This window comes from Sapajus apella, unplaced genomic scaffold, assembly GCF_009761245.1.
Source record: "Sapajus apella isolate SASKATOON/1434 unplaced genomic scaffold, GSC_monkey_1.0 scaffold127, whole genome shotgun sequence".
Lineage (NCBI taxonomy): Eukaryota > Metazoa > Chordata > Mammalia > Primates > Cebidae > Sapajus > Sapajus apella.
Window position 1 is genome coordinate 2486474 of NW_022437067.1, and position 16851 is coordinate 2503324.

The 16851-nt window shown below is 56.3% G+C and overlaps 2 protein-coding genes and 1 pseudogene across 2 annotated transcripts in view; 1 reads left to right on the forward strand and 2 right to left on the reverse strand.

Moving 5' to 3' along the window:
- On the reverse strand, positions 1-2727 carry LOC116539336 (annotated as a pseudogene).
- Positions 2728-2916: 189 nt separating this feature from the next.
- Positions 2917-7808, forward strand: TPRG1L (tumor protein p63 regulated 1 like). The gene is made up of 5 exons (XM_032262201.1): positions 2917-3220; positions 3358-3449; positions 3641-3817; positions 5266-5419; positions 6124-7808. Exons 1-5 carry the CDS (start codon positions 3020-3022, stop codon positions 6316-6318), a joined length of 819 nt encoding a protein of 272 aa, XP_032118092.1. The 5' UTR covers positions 2917-3019; the 3' UTR covers positions 6319-7808.
- Positions 7809-8386: 578 nt separating this feature from the next.
- The window catches only part of WRAP73 (WD repeat containing, antisense to TP73), a 17849-nt gene continuing 9384 nt past the window's right edge, over positions 8387-16851 (reverse strand). The window contains exons 4-12 of the mRNA XM_032262200.1: positions 16368-16440; positions 14666-14769; positions 13784-13870; positions 12988-13122; positions 12584-12661; positions 10973-11078; positions 9845-9970; positions 9085-9276; positions 8387-8742 (exon numbers count right to left, since the gene is read on the reverse strand). Coding sequence (XP_032118091.1) covers positions 8600-8742; positions 9085-9276; positions 9845-9970; positions 10973-11078; positions 12584-12661; positions 12988-13122; positions 13784-13870; positions 14666-14769; positions 16368-16440 — 1044 coding nt within the window. The 3' untranslated portion in view covers positions 8387-8599. The remainder of the gene's footprint in view (positions 8743-9084; positions 9277-9844; positions 9971-10972; positions 11079-12583; positions 12662-12987; positions 13123-13783; positions 13871-14665; positions 14770-16367; positions 16441-16851) is intronic.

A 16851-nucleotide genomic window follows, 5' to 3' on the forward strand; every position in this document is an offset into this window, starting at 1 on the left:
ATTTAGGAGAGGGAAGGGGTTGAATGATATGGTTTGGCTGTGTCCCAACCCAAATCTCATCTCAAATTGTAATCCCCACGTGTCCAGGGAGGGACCTGGTGGGAAGTGATTGGAGCATGGGGGCGATTTCTCCCATGCTGCTCCTGTGATGACGAGTTCTCTCAAGATCTGATGGTTTAAGTGGGGCTCCCACCCCCACCACCATGTAAGACTTGCCATGTTTCCCCTTTGCCTTCCACCATGGTTGTAAGTTTTCTGAGGCCTCCACAGCCATGTGTAACTATGTCAATTAAATCTCTTTTCTTTATAAATAACCCAGTCTCAGGCAGTTTTTTATATTAACAGCAGTGTGAAAAAAACTAACAGTGACCTTATTTGGAAATAGCAACTTTGCTGATGATCAACTAAAGACGAGGTCACTAGGGTGGTCCCTAATCCAATAGGACTGGGTGTTCTTGCAGAAGAGGCCCACGGGGAGACGGTGGTGTGAAGAAGGAGGCAGGAATGGGAGCGATGCATGAGCAAGCCCAGGGGGCCAAGCCTGGCTGGTAACATGAGACCCTTGCAGAGTAAGGCATGCCTCAACCTCGGGGCTGCCGAGGGAGCACGGCCCTGCCCACACCTTGATTTTGGATTTTTGGCCTCCAGAGCTGGGAGGAAACACATTTCTGTCGTTTTTTAAACAAGTCAGTTTGTGATGCATCCTGGTGTATTGTGGCAGAAGCCCCAGGAAACTCATCCATACTGAATGCAATTTGTTTATCGTCTAAAACACAACTTTCCTCCCTCATCTATCCCTCCTGTCACTTCTGGAATTTCTATATAGGCATCCAAGTCACTCCCCATATCCACAGAACGCCTAGGCAGCTGGGTCAGAATCCTCATTGTCCTGCCAGCTCCCACCAGCAGCCTGAACCCTTAGCCCCAAACGGTCTCACTGGCCCTGGGCTCACGTGCCGAGTTCTTCATCCCACTCGCTGGGCATCTGGTTCCAGGACCGCAGCTCTATCCTTGCCGCGTCCAGAACTTGCTCCTCTCTCCCTCCCCTTCTCATTCTCCTTCCCCTCCCTCTGGAATGTCCAGTTCTAGTTGCCCATCACTGACCACAGCTTGCAGCTGTCCCAGTACTTCTCATCTACATTCATGCAGCTCCCTCCTGGCCTGTTCTTCCCCGCCTGGGGGTATTCTCCCACTCACCAGTGCCTGCTAAATCTGCGGCCATTTCTAGCCGGACTGGACACTTGGACCTCAATGTCCCCGCCGGTGAGTTAGCTGGGAGACACTCGTCTATAGGTCCCACTGCCCGGTCTTGCTGGGCGTGCCAAGAACACAACGCCCTGACCACTCTTTCCTGGGCTATTTCTCCGGCCTGCGCTTGCGGTGGGCAGCCTTCCGGGAAGACAGTCTTCCTCTGGGACAAAGACCACATGGGTCCCACAGGCTCCAAGTTCCTGTTTTGTAACGTACCCACTGTGGCACCACATGTGTCTGGGCACAACGGCGTCGCCTGATTCCTGTTGTCATCTTTTCTCTCTGACTCGGGGTATTGCGTCTTCTGCCGGCGCCCATGCAACTTCGGCAAGCTGGCCTGTCTGCTGGCAAGTGGGGCAGAATCCCTGCACACCACCATTCTTGGCAAACACTCCTTCTGGGATCTTGGCCTCCCTTTTCTCCCTGGACTTCGACCACCGTTACCCAGCAAACTCCCCGTCTAGACCAGCCCAGCATGGGTTTCTCCCACTCCCCCAGCTGCTGCGTGGGAGGCGCCACTGCAAACCTCCCTGGGGTCTCCCAGCTGCTCAGAGGTCCCCATGCCCTTCCCTGATCAGCTCCGGAACGGCGATTCCACATCGTCCATCTTTGCCAACACCCCGCTCCATCCCCACCCCGACCGAAGGAAACAGATGTGCCCCGAACTCCTCATTCTCCCCCATCTCGTTGTCCTCGCCTACCTGCACCCCGCCTCTACCTGCACCCCGCCTCTACCTGCACCCCGCCTCGTGTGTCTTCCTCATCCCCCAGCAGAGGGATCTATCCTGCCCGAAGGTAACCCTGACCCCTGGACTCTGCGCCCTCTTTCCCGCAGCCCCCTCCACACGCGCTGGGGCACCTCCGGGACCCGGGGCTAGCGCGGGGCGCACACACGGTCCATCCACCTCGAACCGCGAGCGCTGACCGGGAGCTCTGGGCCGCCCTCTCCGTGCACACTGGCTCGCCGACGGCTCGCGACATTCCCATCCTGCAGATGCCAAGGAACAGGGAGAAGGCCAGCCGGGAGGACTCGCGGGCGAGCTGGAGCTCCGCCAGGCCCCACGGCGGCCCCAGGGCAGGCTCCGCGCAGGGCCCGGGCTGTCCCGCGGCTCCCACGTCCCAGGCCGTTCGCCTTCACCCCACACCCGCCCCCGACACCAGCACTTTCTACCCTCCCGCCTCCGCGTGCACGGCTCCGTGGATCCGTCACGAATGCCCGGCGTGGGGGAAGAGCGCCCGGTCCCGGCAGGAGACCGCCGGCCGGCGTGCGAACTCCCCTGCGTCCTCCAACCGCCGCCCCCGGGCGCCGCACCCCTCCGCGCTGTGCGAGCCCCCGACCCGCGCGCGCGCCTCCGCCCACGCTCCAGGGGCCGAAGGGGGCATGGCCCTTGCAGGGTGATTCATCCGCTTTCCAAGCCGGCCCAGGGGCTCCAGGATTCCCGGGCGTCCTCCCCGGCGGCCCCGCGACCCCCAAGCAACCGGCTTCGGCCCCGCCCCTTCCCGTCGTGTAAACAGGAAGTGAGGCTGCGCGTGACAATCGCTTCCGGCGCAGCGAGGGGCGGGAGCAATGGTGAACGGCGGCGAGGCGAAGCCAATCGCGGAAGGTGGCAGGAGGAGAGCCAATCCCGAGGGTCAGCGGGCGCGGGAGGGGCGGAGACAGGGGCGGGGCCGTGGGCGGGGCCGGGCGGTGGCTGTGGCTGCGGCGACGCCGGCTGCGGCGACGGCTTCCGCGTCGGCTTCGGGGTCCGGGTCGGTAACGGGCGCGGCGATGCTGCAACTGCGGGACTCGGTGGACTCGGCCGGCACGAGCCCCACGGCGCTGCTGGCGGCCAGCGAGGAAGTGGGGGCGGGCGGCTGCCCGGGCGGGGGGCGGCCGGGACCTGGGACGCCGCTGCGCCAGACGCTCTGGCCGCTCAGCATCCACGACCCCACGCGCCGCGCCCGCGTCAAGGAGTACTTCGTGTTCCGGGTGAGGCCGGGACCGGGGCCCAGGGCGCGGGGCGGCATCGGGGCGCGTGGGGACGGAGGCGGGCGCCGGGCGTTCCTGCAGAGAGCGACCTGTGACCTGTGACCTGTGATCTGTGACCTTTGCCCCCACCCGCCCAGCCCGGCAGCATCGAGCAGGCAGTGGAGGAGATCCGCGTGGTGGTGCGGCCCGTGGAGGACGGCGAGATCCAGGGGGTGTGGCTGCTGACCGAGTAAGCCGGGGCTGCGCGCTCCTCGGTGGGGGGACCCGCTCCTAGCCACCGCGCAGCGCCTTGCGGGGACCTCCCAGCGTGCTACGCTCAGGCGCCGCGCGCCGCCCCTGCTGCCGTTTCAGCCGGGCTGGCCTTGGCGAAGCCGGGACAGCCGTGTCCAGGGTGGACCGAGGCCCCTCCTCTTCCTGCAGGGTGGATCACTGGAACAATGAGAAGGAGCGGCTGGTGCTGGTCACCGAGCAGTCCCTGCTCATCTGTAAATACGACTTCATCAGTCTCCAGTGCCAGCAGGTGGTGCGGATAGCGCTCAACGCAGTAGATACCATTTCCTACGGAGAGTTCCAGTTTCCTCCTAAATCACTCAACAAGTAAGTGTGTTCAGAGCCCAATATCACTGCGCCAAAAAAGAAGCGACTTCTGGGCAGTTGAGTGCATTAAAAGGAATTCTGGCACAGAAGCCAGCTATTAGGCTTGTAGTAAAAAGACTTACATGAGTTTAAGATGCATTGAAGTGGAGCCCAACGTGTAAAAGAGGAACTTGGATGTTCTTCAGGTAAAGGCCAGACTGCATTTTATCTCCAGCCAGGGACAGATTGCATGACGCATCAGGTCTTACTCTGGCTAATTTTTAAAAGAGAAAAGGAGGGTGCCACTTTATAGATACCACTAAAAGACCAATTTGGAAATATTTAATGACTAACTTTCAGGAGTTGATCTTTTTGCTGTAGGATAATTTTCTGAACTCTGAGAAACCTAGACAATATGCAGTCAGTTAAACTGTAGAACTGAGATTTTTGATGTAGAGATTTGGATGAGGAATTCAGGAAGCTAAAATGAGTAAACATTTTAACCCACATTTAATATGACACAAGGAAAAGGTTACACTTCCTTTTCTCTCATTTGGCCAGCCTATCTATAATTATTCCTCCCTTCCTTTTTTTTTTGAGACAGAGTCCCACTCTGTCACCCAGGCACCAGTGGTGCACACTTGGTTCACTGCATTCACCTCCCAGGCTTAAGTGATCCTCCCACCTCAGCCTCCCAAGGAGCTAGGACTACAGGTGCCCACCACCACGCCCAGCTAATTTTTGTATTTTTTTGTAGAGATGGGGCTTGGCTAGGTTGCTCAGGCTGGTCCCAAACTTCTGGGTTCAAGAGATCTGCCCATCTTGGCCTCCCAAAGTACTGGGATTACAGACGTGAGCCACTGTGCCCAGCTGGTATTCCTATTAATTTTTAGTCATGTAAATATTACCAAAGTAATACATTTAATAACCAAAATATATTTGCTATAAGTACAGTTTTTTGGTTTTTTTTTTTTTTTTTTTGAGACGGAATCTTGCTCTGTTGCCCAGGCTGGAGTGCAATGGCACAATCTTGGCTCACTGCAATCGCCACCTCCCAGGTTCAAACAGTTCTCCTGCCTCAGCCTCCCGTGTAGCTGGGATTGCAGGCGTGTGCCTCCACGCCTGGCTAGTTTTTTGTATTTTTAGTAGAGACGGGGTTTCACCATGTTGGCCAGCCTGGTGTCGAACTCCTGACCCCAGGTGATCTGCCCGCCTCAGCCTCTTAGAATGCTGGGATTCCAGGCGTGAGTCACTGCGCCTAGCTTGTAAGTACTTAAAGCAATTGTTAGTGGAGATGAAGTTACTCTTAAAAACCACAAGCCATTTTCCACTGTGATGTGTCAGGTCTTTTCTGTAAACATGAAAATGCTCTTTACTGTCATATGCTCCTAACCGTAAGATTGTCAGGTTGTCCTTGAGAGCACTGTGGCCTGCCATGCTCAGTCTGGCTATTTCTTCTAATTTGTCAGGCGAGAAGGTTTTGGGATTCGAATTCAGTGGGACAAGCAAAGTCGCCCTTCCTTCATAAACAGATGGAATCCCTGGTCTACCAACGTGCCCTATGCCACTTTCATAGAACACCCAATGGCAGGTGCAGATGAGAAGACAGCATCTCTGTGCCAGGTAAGAAGACAGGCCCGGGATGCCGCACCCCCGCAGTGACGGAACCATTTCAGGTCTGCACTCACCACGTGACACTGCTGCTAAGCACTTGAGACGTGGCTAGTAACAGTGAGAGAGTAAAGTCATGATAGAGTTTATTCTCTTAAGTTTTTGGAAGTTCCAGTTAATTTATGTTGAAGTAGCCCCATGTGGCCAGTGGCTACTGGTCAGCATACCTCCATAATGTGGCCTCCTGAGGGTGATCTAGGTGGAGATGGGTCCCACCGGGCTTCAGAGAACGGCAGCAGAGCCAGCCGTGCCAGCTGACCAGTGCAGATGCTCACCAGGAGAGGAGGCCTCGGGGCTGGGGTTAGAGCAGAGCCTACGGCCTGGTGGGGTTCTGCCCTTCCCTAGCTGTGCACCTCGGCCTGGTTACCCACCTGGTAGGTAACCTGGAGCCTGTACACAAGAAGGGCTCTGCACACGCCGGCTGCCACTGGCCGCAGAAGAGCATGGTGGTGAGATTTCCACACACCTGGAGCGCTCCGTGGGGAGCGGAGCTGAGGGACTCCCAGGATGTGGCAGAGGCAGCTCCTTCAAGTGAGGGGAAGAAGAGACAGGTGGCATCTGGAGGGATTAAGTGTCTCAGGATGCTAATTTTTCCAAGTAATAGATGCTCTTACCTTGCCTAACAATTAAAGCTCCATGTTTTTCTCTCTTTAAAGTTGGAAAGCTTCAAGTCTCTGTTGATCCAAGCTGTGAAGAAAGCCCAAAAAGAAAGCCCCCTGCCGGGACAGGCAAATGGCGTTCTGATCCTGGAACGTCCCCTGCTTATCGAGACCTACGTGGGACTCATGTCCTTCATTAACAACGAGGCTAAGCTGGGCTACTCCATGACCAGGGGCAAAATAGGCTTTTAGCCAGCTGCATTCTGGGAGCTCCTCCCCCTCCCCAGAAAGCCAAGGGATGTGGGGGCTGCGGGCCTGGCATTCTTCATGCTGCCCTGCTGTCAGCTAGGAGGATAGGGGTCCTTTACCTTTAGGGACCTCGGCACAATTAGAATAGTAAAGTGAATTCTCTATATTTAATTGGATATTGGACTCTGCTAATACAAGCTACAGACAAAAGCAAAAAGACTTGCTGCCGCCGTGCTGCTGGTATCCATCCTGTGTAACTTCAGTTCTGGTGTTTTCCTCGAGTATCTCCTTGGCTTCTTGTGGTTCTTGCCACCCCAGCATGCTGGGACCCTCAGCACGCCGCTCACTGCTTGCGTAGGTTGCTAAATACAGGGAGGCACCGGGTATCTGAGCGCCTGCAGTTGCCGGTATGTTTACACTTGGTGTCAAATTTTGTATTTTAAAATGTAATCCATTTTTACTTCAGCTCATCCAAAAGCAGCCAGCAGACTGGTTCAGTGAGGTCAGTCTGCACCCACAGGACCCTCAGTGAACTGTTGTTCTTCTGTAAATGGTTGACCTAAACTCACACTTTTTCTAAAATTAATCCAAGCTGTGGTAATACTTAAAGTATCTTTCCCAGACCCAAAAAGGTTTACAGAAAATCATTTTAAGACAATTAATTTGAGAAGCTCACCTTGACAGTTCTTTGCACACAGTTTTTACATCTCTCTGTATTCTAAGTTTGTATTGTATTCATATTTAAAAGGGAGTTGAGTAGTTTGCTTTTCGAATAATGCACTTTAAAAAAAAAAAAAAAGGAACCATATCAGGCTGGGCATGGTGGCTCATGCCCGTAATCCCAGCATTTTGGGAGGCTGAGGTCGGCAGATCTTACTAGCTCAGAAGTTCGAGAGCACCCTGGGCAACGTGGTGAAACCCGGTCTACCAAATATACAAAAATTAGCTGGGCATGGTGGTGCATGTGTGGTCCCAGCTACTCAGGAGACTGAGGCAGGAGGATGGCTTGAGCCTGGGAGGTGGAGGCTGCAGTGAGCCGAGATGGTGCCACTGGCCGCACTCCAGCCTGGGTGACAGAGTGAGACTCCGTCTCTCAGATGCTTGTGAAGCAGCTGATGCCCGCCTTGGCTTCTACAGCTCCCTCAGACTGGGGCTTTGTCCAAGTCTCGCACTGAACACACCTGGGCTTTGACATGCCTGGATTTCCCCACAGGGACCCACGCACCTCCCTGCATCCACGCAGCTTGCTCGGGTGGCTGGAAGCGCTGTCAATAAGCTTCACGTGCTGGCTTACCGGCTCTCTCCCTTGTCTCTAGGGCTGTGCTGGCTTTAAGTGAGTGGCGTGCTGGGGGTGAGTGTGGCCGCCTGCAGGATGCGCAGGGCTGCCTTGGAAGCTGGCCGGGGACTCCAGCGTCTGTGTTCATAAAGCATTTAGAACTGGATGGATGATGTTCCTTTTTTGAAGTTGTTATTAAAGTAGGTGCAACAGCCAAGAAAGAGTGTCTCCCTGTGTGAAAGCCCGCCCCGTCTCGGGCGGCTCTGCACCTGCTGCCTGTGCTGTGAGGACCGTCTCTCACAGGGGTGCTGAGTATGGGTCTCTGCAGAAAGAGGCCACGGTACGCAGCAACCTAGGTTTGTGGCCCTGATCCCCCCACCTGGGGTGCCAGGCAAACCTGGCTGCCTGCCAGGCACCGGCTGGAGAGACAGATGGAATTGTTCTGGGTACTTCTAGGTGCTTCCTGCAAACAGCCAGGGTGGAGACCCACACTCACTGGCTCTCAAACAAGTGGATGTGAGACTCCCTGAGAAACTGACCGGACCTGGGGGTGGCATTGTGCTTGGGTGCCAGGGCTCCCTTCCCACACTTCAAAGCAGACCCACGGTGGGGAGGCTGGATGTGCCCCACGGAGATCCACCCTTATTCTCCTAACACATCCAAACAGAACCCAGAGCAGCGCGGGTGTCTGGTGGGAGCTCAGTGGCCCGGGGCTCAGTCGCTGTCCATCTTCCGTTAAGACTGACCAGAAACTCAAACCTAGAAAACCTCGCTGCAGCCAAACTTTTTGAGAAGTAGCTGTATGAATTCAGCAAATATTTATTTTAAATAGTAAAAACTACAGTTTTATATCATACATATTTACAAAAATGCTTTGCTATAGAAAAATAGAATCAGATCACTGAGTCCGGCCCATCTCAGGTGGAGAACTTCGCCGTGAAGCCGTTTTCTCCCACACGGGAAATGCACAGAGCGCCCCATTCCCGCACGCACGTCAGGACACCGCTGCTACGTGTGGCCGCTCAGCTGTCTGCAGGCTGTGCCAACTGCCGCCTCAGTCTCCAGGAAGCAGAGGCAGAAGTGGTCCTTGCTAAGGAGGGCCATCGAGTCTCCGCTTAAATGCCAGCACAGAGAAAGCACAGCAAAGTCACCTAGAGAGACAGGCGGTCAGAGGATTAGGGCGGGGGAGGCACAGATCTTGGGGGCCGGGCACCCCTTGTCCTGCAGGCCAGCACAGTGCCTGGAGTGACCCACATAGGCAGAGCCAGAGTGGAGCCCCAGAGCTGCCTCATGTCAGGGAGGGGCTGTTTCTACCCTGTAAAGCTGAGGGCAGCGGGTCCCCTGTGCACTGGGCGCCAGCGTTGAGGTTTACACAAAGACGCTAAGGGCGGTTTCCCTGGCTGGAGATGGCTAGGCTTCACTGGTTCTGCCCGTGTGACACCAGACTACACAGAGCAAGGCTGATGTGTCTGTGCCCACTGGGCCGCGCTCACCTTCACCAGGCACCTGCACCGACAGGCAGCCCGCTGGGGACCACAGGTAGACCCTGCTGCCGCCCGTGCAGATGGCCAGCCGCGGCTGCTGCGGGTCCCACTGAAACGCACGCACGGGGGACAGCTGCTCCAGCACCGCAAACAGCCTCAACTTCTGAATGTCCCAGACCCAGACAGCATTGGGGACGTTGTCTGAGGAAGGAAGGACAGAGCCCCGGTGTCATCCCAGCCCGTCTCCTCTGTGTCTGCTCCGCTGTGGACACCACAGGAGGGAGGGCAAGAACTGGATGGGCTGGGGCAGCTGGGCCCTGCAGTCCGGGTTCAGCTGGGCCGTGCAGAGCTCCTCGCCAGGTCCAGGGTGGCCACTGGGGGCTGTAAAGGGTCCAAGTGTGTGTTTTTCTTTGTGTGGCGTGGCGTTTTTTTTTTTTTTTTTTTTTTTTTTTTTTTTTTTTTCAGCCTTTTACAAATGGAGAAACCCTTAACAAAAGACGGGCTGCAGTGTGCCCAGCCTGACTTTCTACTCGGTTCAGCGAGCAGGTGAGTGAGGCGGGGCGCTCCTTGCTCACACGCAGGCCGCCGCTGCTGCAGGACAGGAGGCGCAGCGTCTCCAAGGAGCCTATGTGCAGAACCTCGGCTACTGCAGAAACGTGGACGGAGGTGACATGTAGAAAGTCCCTAACTTTTCTTTCCAGTTGCTTCTATACCTGGGGCCACAGGACCCAGCAAGGGAGAAGATGGCACCTGTGTCAGCCCAACTGACCGTTCCTTGTCGCCAGGAAGTAGCTGTCAGGACTGAATGCCAGCATTCCTACGCCGATTTTCGGGTTTGCTCTGTCGGTGACAGGTTTCAGCGTCTGTAAGGAGACTGGGACTGAGGCGATCTCATCTAGAACACCAACAGGAAGAACACACCGCTGTCACCCTTTCAGGAAGTACGCACGCGGCTAGGAGTCTGCTGCGTCTGCATCAGGCCTCGCAAACCCGGCTCCTCTGTTCAAAGGGGAGAAAGTGCGGCCTGAGGGCAGGAGGAGCTGAGCAGAGCCTGGCAGCTGCGGCGAGGTGAGGGGCCTGCCTGCAAGTGCCCTGGTGAGAGTGGCACCTTCACCTGCCAGGCCCAACTAGGTCGGGGGTGGACCCCACGGCGCCACATGCTGGAGCGGACGGGAGAGGGGTGTGGACAGGCCCCGGCTGCACTCCCGGCACCTCCGCCTTCCCGGCGCTTTTCTGTCGACTGCCAGCATCTGAGTCCGTGATCCCCGCCATCTCAGCATCAGTGCCCTTACACCTTTCAGCGGCAGAAAACCGTCATCACAGCGGAAGCAGAGGGTGTGGAACAAGGATGCCCCTGGGCTCCTGGGGAGCGCCTGCCACGTGCCCAGCTGCACCTGTCCTGATCCCCGTCCTGAACACACACCGGGCCCGGGATGGGCCTATCAGCACTCAGGGCAGCGTTTCCTCTAAATGCAAACTTCAGACGCCCCCACGCCCCTGTGGGATGGGTGCTTTTCCTGTGCCCATGTCAGCGATGAGGAAACAGACACACAGGAAATGCCCAGAGTCCAGAACCGGCCTCACGCCAGAGGCCGCACTGGGGCGCACCACCATGGAAACGTGTTTCCTTGAAAAATCCCTCCTCTCAGAGCTCCCGCCGTCAAATCTGGGTTTCCCGGGCTCATATTCAGTAACAGAAGCCACGCCTTCACAGCCCACTGTGCAATTCAGACCCCAGTCAATCTCCAGCCAAGAGGCTCAGGGGGGCACACTGGCTGGGAGGAAGCACGGAAAGGAAAATGATTTTTTTTTAATAAGGAATATCCGAAGTTTACCTGGACAATGAGGAATCTGGCATTAAAAAAGGAAAACAAACATCACCCTGCGTGGTACTTACATTTACTCTCTGAGGTTGGGAGAGGGCCAGCCCCGGCCCGGGGGGGCGGGAAGGAGAGGCAGCCCAGCCCCAGCTGCGGGCTCTTCTCGGCCTCCTTATACACCACCTGAAAGACAACGTGGCCACGCCCAGCTCAGGAGAGGGACCCAGAAGCCGAGGACGGGTGTGGCAAATGCCTGTCATGACACCAGGTCCTGCCGTCACCAGGAGAGACGGAAACACAAATCCCACACTCCCGAGAGCTGAGATCACCCAGCCCCCTCTCCCGTGTCCTGCTGGGAACCCACCTTTGAGACACCGGCAGCAAATGTCTGCCTTGTGATTTACAGGCGGGAGACCACTGCAGCCACCATCATCCAGCAGGGGAGTGGGCTCGGCCTTGCTGCTGTGACGGGGACACAGAGGACACTTGCGCCAAGACACTGCAGGCCTGGGAGCAGCAGACACAGGCCCGAGGCAGGGGCATCTGTGCCCGAGAGCCTGGCAGCAAAGGCCCGCGGCCCAGGTTCAGTGAAAGGCAGGCAGCCCCTGCGCCACTGCCCCAGGTAAGGGAGTCACCTGGCCTATTTGGTACCTTTAAAGCATGCTCTGCTGCTGTGTGGTGAAGGGATTTGCAGAAATGTAGGAATCACAGGCAAACCGTCAGGACCTGCGTGGCCAGCCCTGCTCTCTGGCTCATCTGTCCAGATGGCCTGGCCTCCAGCCACGCAAGCCACTGGCCACGTCAGAAGGCCCCTCTACCTGAAACACGGTCTCTGCCGAGACACCGTGCGGCTCCTTAGCTCCTCCTCCTGGTCTTCACTCAAACACCCCTCCGGGACCATCCCCGGCAGTGGCTCACCTGGCCCTCGCAGCCCAGCCACCCACTAGCCCCAGCCACCCACTGGCCTCATCAAATCCAAGCCGCCTCTCACTGAGCTCTGTCACTTAATACAGGTCAGCACCAGGAGGGCAGCGTTTGTCTCTGGCTTCCGCTGTCTCCCAGTGCAGTGCCCAGCACACATAGGCGTGGCGAGTGCCCGCTGCACACGTGGACATGCGGCACACTTCTCAGGGCCTTTGCACTTCCTGTTCCCTTGACCTGGAACACCCCCTCCCCAGATCCCTGATCACTGGTTCAGCGTCTGTGCCTGTGATCCCTGGCTGGTGGCGACTCCCTGCCACCCCGTGGAGACACCCAGTTCTCCCGCCCCTTTCCCCGCTCTCTAGCTGCACTCTGCAGGGGCAGGGGTCTGTCTGCTCTCCTCTGGCTGCAGCCCAGAGCACAGTGCCTGGCACGACAGCAGATGCTCCGTGTTTGCGGGCAGGAGACCCATCTACTTGGTACAGCACAGGGATCTGCATCTGGACAGACCAGGGAGACTCCTGGGCTCGGGTGGCGGCGGTAGAGGACAGGCCAGGGCAAGGCCCACTTCAGACCCTTGGGCATCGCGGAGGAGGAAGAACAAAGGCCGGGGCAGGGCCAGACACATGAAATATCACAGTCACAAGGTGATGGTGATGGAAGCGCCGGGTTAAATAAACCACCATCAAGAATGTGAAGTGAAGCGGCAGCCTCCCACCGCCCTCCCCAACAGCCTGCTCAGGCAGAAGCATGTGCTCCAGACTTACTATCTTGGGATTATTAATGGCTGCAGGATGCTCAAACTCCGTGATCATTTTCCACGTCACATGATTAAGGATGCGCACCTGGGGAAAGAAGCCACGCCCTGGTGAAGGGGGGGCCCAGGTGGGGTGGGGGGCCAGGTGAGGCTGGGTCCAGGTGAGACAGCGGTCTGGGTGAGGAAGGGTCCAGGTGAGGCTGAGTCCAGGTGGCGCGGGGGCCCAGGTGAGTCGAGGGTCTGGGTGGGGCAGGGATCCAGATGGGGCGGGGACAGGGTGAGGCAGGGGACTGGGTGGGACAGGGGTCTGGGTGTGGGTTGGGGTCTGGATGGGGCGGGGTCGGGGGGGTTCGGGGGCGCCGAGACTGGCTAGCTGGGCAGTCAGCCTTCCTGCGCTCCCTGCACTGCTCCCACCTTTCCGTCGTAGCTCCCAACTGCCAGGAACTGACTGCTGGGGCTCCAGGCCACAGACTTGATGCCCAGGGACCACTCGTAGGCACTGTATGCGGACAACAGCCGGCCGTCCAAGGAGTACAGCAGAATCTTGTACTGCAGACGAGACGTTTCAGTTACGGATGCACACGTCCCACGTGCCCGGAACACGCCACAGATGCGGGTGCACAAAGGGACACGGTGCGGACAGCACAAGGCTGGTGGAGGAAGTGTGCTGCGGAGACACAGAGACGGCCCGCATGGCCGTGGAAAAGCTGGGACTGTCAGCTGAAATTGAGACAGTCACTGGAGAGGTGGTCAGAGCGTGAGGAGAGAGGGGAAAGCAGGAGGTAAACCTAACGGCTCGCTGATAAAAGTTCCACGCGGCCGAGCACCGTGGCTCACGCCTGTGATCCCAGCACTTTGGGAGGCCGAGGTGGGAGGATCACTTGAACACAGAAGTTCAATAGCAATCTGGGCAACACGGTGAAATCCCATCTCTACAAAGAACACAAACATCAGCTGGGCGTGGTGGTGCACACCTGTGGTCCCAGCTACTTGGGAGGCCGAGGTGGGAGGATCACTTGAGCCCAGGAGGTCGAGGCTGCAGTGGGCCATTGCACGCCAGCCTGGGCAACAGAGCAAGACCCTGTCTTTTAAAACAAATTCAACTCATTTTATGAAATAAGGCAAAGCTAACTATATTGCAACATTCAGAAAGCATTAAATTCAGGGGAAGGCTCTTGAAAGCAAGCATGTCACCTAGTCATCTCAATACCTCCAAGCAGGTGTCCCACACTGCCAGCACACAGCCGTTTGGGGCCCACTCGATCCCTGTGAGGTCCTGGGTGTCTGTATCAAAATGCTTCCAAAGGAAGCGAGGGACGTTACATTGTGAAAACATTTTCGTAAATAAATAATTGCATTTATAGTTGATGCTTTTAACGCATTTAACTTTCTTATATAGAAATGGTCAAAATCTTGACAGCCCCATCCTGTAAATGCATGAAATCCCCGTGGAGCTCTGTGGGGGCTGCACCCAGCACAGGTGCCAGCGTCGTGCCCAGCCAGCCCACAAGGTGGCTTGGTCTCCCTGTGCCTGCATTCACACGCACTCTCCCTCACCCTTCCCTGCCTGGCAAGGCTCGCTCCTTCAGACCAGCTCAGACAGGACCCCTTCCAGGAGCACTGCCTGGGTCCCAGCTTCTATGGGCTGACAACATTCCAGAGGCTGCTCTGCCTTAACAATGGATTGTGCTGGGATCGTGTTCACATGTCTGCCATGGGGGCAGTGCCCTGTGCCTGGGCACCTGGCAGAGAGCACCCTGCCTAACACAGGCCCTCAGTCAAGGTGAACTTCCACGTTGCCCCTCCTCCTGACATGCCACACACATGTGCAAACACCACAGTCACAGGACAAGGAGAAAGGCTCATGTGTGACGGCCTAGTCACTTTAAAACACCCCAGGCATGCGCCCTTTTCACACAACCGGCGTGTGTCACTGGGAAGAAATTCACAGCACACCTGCCCTCTGGAAATCCAACACCACCTTACTCCATATCCGACCAAAGATCCCCTGGACTCTTGAGAAGGATCTCCTTCACTCGTCCCCTCCGCAGTCAGCGGGACAACTTTATCCAGTGGTGGGGGGACGCCTTACCCGCAGGAGCTGCCAGTCACTGCAGACGAAGATGCTCACGTAATCTTTGCAGTCGCGCCGTTCCGCCAGCGCCATGTAGCGGCCGTCCCTGGTGAAGGTGGTCCCTGCGGGAAGAGGGAGATGCACTGAAATCAATCGGCCACACAACCAAGCAGGAGAAACCACAGTAGTAATTCACAAGGAAGGAGGAGAAAAAGAAAGCAGAGGTGAAGAGGAGGGACGCAGCACAACGCCGAGCACTCCTCAGATGAGAACGTTCCGTGCAGAGAAGCCCTGGGGCGCTGTGGCTTCACCCTCGCCGCACAGTGGGAGCTGGGGGAGGGTTGTACACACACAGCAACCGGTTTGCAAGGCTGTGTCAAAAATACCAAGTGACGTGACCTCTGATGACTCACAAATATGACTGAGACACACGAGGCCTTCGAGTTCCACGTCTAAGCTGCGGGACAGCAGGGGCGTGTCCACCTAGGCCGAAGGTGGCTGCTTACTACCTTGAACTGATTTTTACCTTGAACTTAATTATTTGGAAGAAGTAAACTAAAGATGAAATGTGTGGCCAGGCATGGTGGCTTACGCCTGTGGTCCCAGCACTTTGGGAGACTGAAGCAGGTGGCTTGCTTGAGCCAGGAGTTGGAGACGAGGCAGGGCAACTTGGCAAAACCCCATCGCTGCAAAAAATTAGCAGAGCGTGGTGATGTGTGCCTGTAGTCCCAGGTACTCAGGAGGCCGAGGTGGGAGGATCACAAGCCCAGGAGCTCGAGGCTGCAGCGAGCTGTGATCGTGTCACAGAACTCCAGCACGGGTGACAGAGCAAGACCCTATCTCAAAAAAACAAACAAATAATAAGATAAAAATGTGGAAAAGCTTTAGTTGAAAATGTTACACTGTATTTTCTAGTTCTGTATGAGCTTTAAAAGCTCTGGCCAGGATTCATCGTTCACGCATGAAGAGAACACCTCAAATGACGAAATGTTGGCATCTGCTCGGGAAACGTGTACCTCATCTGGAGAGACTCATATTCAAATGATCAGAGGACGACTGCATTTCATTCAAATGCAATTTCCAAACCACTGGCAGCAACAGAGAGAAATGAAAGCATCATTCCAACTGTGTGGCACTTCCTTCCTGGTCAGGGCGCAGGAATGGCGCCTCCCACAAGCTCTGAGCTGTCCAGCTAGATGCGCTGGCAGTGGGCCACCCTGCGCAGGCCCTCGTTCTTCCACATGGCTCACAGGCTTCCACAAGGAAGGGACACTTGTCACATATCCCTCCGGGATGCCCAGAGATGACAGGTAAGACCTCCCCCTTTCACAGAGAGGAAGCTCAGAAGTGGATGCCTGAGGCGGGCCTCTCAACAGGCATTGGCTGGAAGGGGTCTGCACGCTCGGCCCTGCCACCAAGGGACCGCCGTCAGCACCACTCTTCATGGTGCTTGGGCCACATTCTCTTGAGTCACTGTGGTCATGTTTGAAAAGGGGACACTTGCCTTTTTGAGACACATATGGAAATATTTACAGATGAAATATTAGGAGACCTGAGATCTACTTTAAAATAACCCAAGGGATGGGGTGGGTACAGAGAAGAAAGGGTTGGCTGTGAATGGGCATGCTGTTGGAGCTACTGCTGCCTCTTTGGAACTTGCCATGGCAAAAAAGGCAAACAGCTGCAAAGAAATGGCTTTCGAGTAACTCTGATCACTCACCCTGCAGACAAGCTTTTGGATATTTGATGTAAGATACGGATTTTGTGCACAGCGACCAGACGGTTATCCGCAGCTGTTGGGGAAAAGGGAAAGAGAAAGGAAACACCACAACATTAGCATCTTTAGAGCCATGTCCATCCTCCCCAGGCGTGGCCGGACTGCTGGAGCGCATCTGTTAGGACCTCGGGATGCCCGTCCTCCTGCTGGTGTGTATTCAAATGATGTTTAGTGTGATGGAGGTGCATTTGGTGCTCTAGCTGAGTAGACCTATCAGGACTTCGGGATGCCCGTCCTTCTACTGGTGTGTATTCAAATGCATGTTTTACTGTGGCTGAGGTACACTGAGTGCTGTGGGTTTGGGTTTATCCATACTTCAGATGCCTGTCCTCCTACCAGTGTACTCTAATGCATGTTTTACCGTGGGTGAGGGGAGTGCGGCGCTCTGATGCACACTGCACTGCGGGTGAGGGGAGTGCGGCGCTCT